General features: G+C 46.6%; 1 protein-coding gene across 1 annotated transcript; it reads left to right on the top strand.

The window, feature by feature from the left end:
* The first annotated feature begins 1,674 nt into the window (after positions 1-1,674).
* Positions 1,675-2,601, top strand: LOC126015524 (olfactory receptor 6F1). The gene has a single exon (XM_049778062.1). The coding sequence runs from the start codon at positions 1,675-1,677 to the stop codon at positions 2,599-2,601; it is 927 nt and encodes a 308-aa protein (XP_049634019.1).
* Positions 2,602-6,286: the final 3,685 nt, after the last annotated feature.

Below are 6,286 nucleotides of genomic sequence, written 5' to 3'. Positions count from 1 at the left end.
AAAGCTGCTAAGATCTTTAGGACTAAGGGAGTCAGTGAGAGATCAACTGCTGTTAGGAGAGAAGGAAGGCGACAGATCATAGACATCACACTCCTTTCAACTAGCCATGTTGGAAGGTAGTGGGGATGATGTAGCTGAGTAGGACTGAGCTGAGGAGGTGTGTGGCAGTCACTGCCAGCTAAGTGGGTAGGATCTGGCCTGCAGGTCCCAAGCTCCTTGTACGTACAAGTGAATAATTCTCAGAAACCAGAGCTCTGTGGATGCTTGCCAGTGTGCAATTCAGATTCTCAGAAGCAATGCAGGTGGACGAGTTTTTGCTGAAATAGTGCACGCTTGTATGAAAAATCAAACCCTGTGCATTCAAGCTCACTCTCTAAAGGTAAGAAATCAAAATCACTTACTAAATTCCAGAGGTAATTGTTGAATCTCAGATATATAGAAAGCATCTGTTATTTAACTTGAGAGATCTTAAACGTATTTTAAGAGTCAACCCCTCTCTCGCAATTTTGAATTAGTCCTATGCCTAAAGTGCACCTGCAGCTGCCCAAGAACTACTATTGAAATCTCACACAGGGAGACCCCAGAGCGTCAGGTGCAGACTCTCCACCTTGCTCCCCAAGTTTGACCACCAGGGCTGTGCTGATCCAGATCTGTGCTCACAGTTCTCTGTTCTTAACTTCTGTCACCATGGACTGGCTTTCAAATTTTCAGATGAAAAATGATAGGTCAAGCACTTGCTCACTTTACTTTCATGGTTCAGGACAACTGTTTCATGCTAAGGGAATATGGTTAAGTAATGTTTGGGGGTCTTCCCTGTTGTAGCATTCCTGTCCACTCTCGTCTTCTAAGAGATCTCAGCGGTGCCTCAGCCCCAGGAATCTTCTCGATGGGAGTTACACTATCATCTCGGGGATGGGAAAAAGATGACTTCAGAAGTCCAGGTGCCGGTTCTAGAGAGGTCCTGTAGTGCTGGTGACACAGCCCCATGCTGGGGGAGTGGGGAGGCTTGAGTCTGTGCTCTGGTTTGGTCCCTGGCAAACCTAGGATGGTGGTGGTGTGGAACTTGGAGATGGAGTGGGGTCCTTGAGGGTGCAAGTCAGGGCAGCTCCTCTGTGGCACAAACTGTCAGCTCTCTGCACCCCCACCTTGCTTTCTTGGCTCACTAGTGGGCCTGCCAGAGGCTGTGGACTCCTACCCGGCATCACACATGGAAATGGTTTTTATTTTCTAGAATGTGGGCAGGTGATGGAACAGAGAAACCTTCCCAAACCCTGGAGTCCTCTTTGGGCTGGTGTGGTCCCTGGAACTTGGGGTCCCTGCTCTGAGGAGCTGGAGGCCCCTCCTACCATATTGAGGGTACAGGACTGATTGAAGTGTAGGTGGGCTCACTGACTCCGGGTGGAGATCTTTGGGAGGAGATGGGTTACTGAGAGTGACCCCTTATGAACAAGGGTGCCCTCTCATCTACATGGTCCCTGCACATAATGTTCTGATCCCACTGCAGTTTCAGAATCCTGTAGTGGACAGTGTCCCAGCACTCACCTTGGGCAGCTGTTGGAAGGAGCCCTGAACCAAGAGTATTCCCCCAACAAAAGTGACAAGAGTCCTTGTCATTGTCCACAGCTACAGGATCGGCAGAGCCACAGTCAGGACCCTTTTTTATGGCTGAACCCCATGGGCCCTGACAATGAGAGTCTACCTCTGGATTTTCTCCTGCTGGGCTTCTCAGGGCCCCCGGTGCTGCAGATATCGCTTTTCCTACTGTTTCTGGTGATGTACGTTCTCACGGTGGGTGGCAACCTGGCCATCCTGCTGTTGGTGGCCACATCACGCCCTCTGCACACACCCATGTACTTCTTTTTGAGCAACCTGTCCTTCCTGGAGATCTGGTACACCACAGCCGCTGTCCCCAAGGCACTAGCTATCCAGCTGGGCCACAGCCAGACCATCTCATTCATCAGTTGTCTGCTGCAGATGTACCTGGTCTTCTCGCTAGGCTGCACTGAGTACTTTCTCCTGGCAGCCATGGCCTATGATCGCTACCTGGCCATATGCACCCCCCTGCACTACAGTGCCATCATGAGCAGCGTGTTCTCAGTGCAGTTGGCCATGGGTTCCTGGCTCTGTGGCTTTATGGCCATTGCCGTGCCCACCGTCCTCATTAGCGGCCTATCCTTCTGTGGCCCTCACACCATCAACCACTTCTTCTGCGATATTGCACCCTGGATTGCACTGGCCTGTAGCAGCACACAAGCCGTGGAGCTGGTGTCCTTTGTCATCGCCTTCCTGGTTATCCTGAGCTCCTGCCTCATCACACTGGTCTCCTACATCTACATCATCGGCACCATCCTGCGCATCCCCTCGGCCAGTGGCCGCAGCAAGGCTTTCTCCACCTGCTCCTCACACCTGACAGTCGTGCTATTGTGGTACGGCTCCACCATCTTCCTGCACGTGCGCACCTCCATCAAGGAAGGCTTAGACCTGTCCAAGGCCGTGCATGTGCTCAACACCGTGGTCACTCCCGTCCTGAACCCCTTCATCTACACACTTCGCAACCAGGATGTCAGGACCAGTCTGCGGAGGAAGCTGAAGGGCAGGTGACTGGCCTCCTGCCTTCACTCAACTGACCACTGTGACTAGTAAGGGACCCAAGGAGCTGGAGCTGCTCTGAGCCAATCCTCATCTGTGCTCTCCATCCTGGAGATTTGATTTGGGTGTAGGTTGCGATGGGTGTACGCTGCATGCACAGGGTGCCTGTTTGAGAGGGAAGCGCTGCAGTGACGGCTCAGATGTGGCACGTGGGCAGAGGAAACCTGGAGACCTGTGGTTTCAGGCTGCTATGGCTGCATGTGCAGAGCCCCAAGGATCCTATATGGGACTTATGTGGGCATCATGAGACATAGGAAGGGGCATGGCCAATGTTTCCCAAGGTGGGCCATCCCCAGACTCCTGTCAGGGAGGTAGATGTGGCCTTGAGTGTTTGCGGACTTTCTGTTTGCAACGGGAAAATGGATTTCCAGGATCACTGAGCAGGGGGTCGGACATATAAATCAGGGTTCAAAGGATACAATCATTTCCACATTCAGTTCTGGGGTAAGATATGCTGAGATAATTGCCAGTAATTTTTATTGGTTTCAAAACCCATCATCTGACCTGCTGCTTCTGTTCTCTGTTGGACCCCAGGCCTGACCTAGGAGTACCTGAACTTGAAAACCACAGGGTCCCTGACAAGGTTTGGGTTGATATTTAGAGGTACAAGCAAGCCCACACTCTATGTCCTTGGGCTAAATGGAGCTTCTCTCTTTTGCTTCACCCCTAAGGAGTTAAAAACAAAAAGAAAATGCTGGATTATTCTGATGTTTCTAAATCCAGAATTTCTGTGTTCAAATGGCATTATTGCTTCCAGGCACTCCTCAACTCTCAGAGATTCCAGATCCTGAATTCTATCCACATTGGTTGGTGCCCCCATACCACCCATGACTACAACCTGCAAGGAGGCCAAGGGTAGCTAGAGTCTTCAGCGGAGCAGCTATTTTCCATAATCCTTTCCCACTTCATATCCTGTAGCTCCATCACAGAATATGCTCCTTGCTGGACTTGCATCTCATTCTCTTTGTAAAAATAAAATAAATATTCAAAGTTTGTGTTCTGGAGGACTGAGTTCCTGTAATGCCTTCCCTCAGGATGAACCCTAGGTATGGGGCTACTCCATTAACCCCTTCACAGGGGTATTTCTATGGGGGGGTGGAGAATACAGAGTGGGTGACAGGGTAGGAGGAGTTATTAGAGCACAGGGAGTGAGTGACAGGGAAAGAGGGAGAAAGCACCAGAGCCCGGGCTGTGCACACAGGGGTCCTGGATATCATCCTCATAGCCCCATTCTCTCCTATGCATTGCCAGGACTAACCCCCAGGACTGAGGTAGCTGTAGCCCATAGAGATTGATCTCATTTGTGTGAGACTAAGACCCATGATGAGGTAACAATACAGCAGCAGAACTTACCCACTCAGTTGAGTTGGGAGGTGAGGAAAGGGATGGGGCATTGGGGTCCTTAGTTAATGGGAGAGGGGTACACTGATGATGGGTATGGTGTTGGAATCATATGTGTGGAAAGCACCAATGATGGTATAGTAAATTACACAACCTCAGTCAACTAAAAAATTAATAAAAATTAATTTAAAAATATACTAGGACACAACCCTTTTTAAGACATCGCTGATCTGTTTTTATTATTTTTATTTATTTTTTTTTAGTTTTTGTTGTTGCTGTTTTTTGTTTTTGTTTTTGTTTTTTACAGTAGCTGATGGTTTGGGGTTTGGGTGTATTCTTTTTTTAATTCTTTTTGTACTTCTGTTGTTATTTCCTTATTTTTTTTTGTTTTTGTGTTGTTTGTTACCTTTTTCTTCTTTTATCTCGTTCTTCTTCTAAATAGACATTTATAACATCTAGAACGACTCCTCCTAGTTTTTCTCTTTTTTGTTTGCCTCACCCACCATGGTACCAGGACAAGACAGTCATATGTTCATTAGGTGGAAATAAAAAATGATCAGACTTGAATACCAAATCCAAACTCAATGACAACAGAATCGATACCCAATCTACAACAAGCTGTACAAGTGGGAAACAGTTCCTCTAGCATTAAGGTGGATAAAGGAGGGAGATGTGGGATACATGCTGGGAACAGGGACGGAGGGAGGACAAAACTGGTGGTGGGAATGCCCCTCATTCATTGTCACTATTGCCTTAAATATTACTGCAAAATATTTGTAATTCACTTTTACCACAATAAAAATGTAAAAATAAATAAATAAAATAAAAATAAAGGGACAAAAAGAAATACCCTAAAAACAATAAAGCAGAAATATGAGATAATAAAATGAGTTCATGAATAAGAGATTTATCCTACAGCAGCAGCTCCAGTGAAAGAAAGTATGGGTTCCCTTGTCATTTTGGGTGGGGGCTGGTTGGGACCACTTCTGGCCATGATCAAGGGACCCTAAGGTACCAGGAATCAGAACTGGAGCTCCCAGAAAACTACCTTCTTGGTTCCCAGTTTTTACTCTTTGTCCCAATGATCACTAATAGCATTGACTTCTGGATGGCTCTCAGGCTGTACTCAAGATTTTCCTGACCCAGCCAGTGTCTTACTGGTCATACGTGGTATAAAATCACCTCACGAGCCACATCTCCAAGCCCAGGTGAATGTGTCTAAATCAGGCTCAAGTATGAAATAATCTAGACCAGGTTGAGGGTGAAATACATCTAGTCTGGCAATCTTCTACCTCATGTTGATAGCAAGCCTCCCACCAGAACTATGGTTTTTATTGAGTACCACCCCCAAGTGGGGTAGAGTTGTGTATGTAAACATTTTATGGGATTGTTATGTTACTGACCCTACACTGATTGGTAATTGTGTCCTACCCTAGGGTGTGACCTGGCATTCTGCCCCCACCCTAGGGTAGTACCTGATTCTGCTTCCACCATTGGGTGGTATCTGATCCCACCATTGGGTGGTACCTGATTCTGGGGGATAAAAACAAGGGTCTATGGAAAGGCGAGGGGCTTTTTGGCTGGAACTAAGGCTGAGACTTTGGACTTCAGTCTTGTCAACCGAATAAAGCTAATATTTCCACAAGCCTGACTGTCTGCAAGCTGTTTACCCGCCGTTTCACCTCAGAACCATCGGCTGGACAGGGTGGCAGACGCGTGCTCCGAGCTGGAGGGGAAAGACCTCATCCTTCATCCCTCCATCAGTCAACCTTTTCAGGGGCTGACTTGCAACAGGGTAGTAAGAACAGAATAAGGGCAGATATCTCAGGCTGTCCTGAGCCTGTCCTGTTTACATATAAGACAATCTTTGTTTTGAGTGAAACCTAGTTGTAAACAAACTGATACAAAGAAACCAAGAATAATCTTTGTCTGGGGTAAAACAAGGTATCATCTAACAACTTCCCCTTTTTGTTCAAAAAATTGAGAGAGAAACTTAAGTTGTGCTCTACTGTTCTCTGTCAGAGACAAGAACCCCAGATAAGAACTAATAAAAGTGATTGTTATTTTGCACAGGCATAGTAAAAGTTGGCTGGAATAGTATAGAAGTATAAATTGTATACACCATTCTGAAAACAATCAGCCTTTTCCATATATTTCTGTATCTTATACATATCAAAAATTTCTGCGAACTTCTCTGAACATAAACATTAGAACCTTTCAGCAAATACACTTAATTTGAAATTTCTTAAACATTCTTCCACCAAGCATGAGTCTAGAACATTGGAATTCTTTTTCT

This window comes from Suncus etruscus, chromosome 8, assembly GCF_024139225.1.
Source record: "Suncus etruscus isolate mSunEtr1 chromosome 8, mSunEtr1.pri.cur, whole genome shotgun sequence".
Lineage (NCBI taxonomy): Eukaryota > Metazoa > Chordata > Mammalia > Eulipotyphla > Soricidae > Suncus > Suncus etruscus.
This window is presented reverse-complemented; position numbering and strand designations above follow the sequence as displayed.

Bases quoted from the DNA above. Each gene is read 5' to 3' on its own strand.
- LOC126015524 (XM_049778062.1), top strand. From the start codon at position 1,675: ATGGGCCCTGACAATGAGAGTCTACCTCTGGATTTTCTCCTGCTGGGC.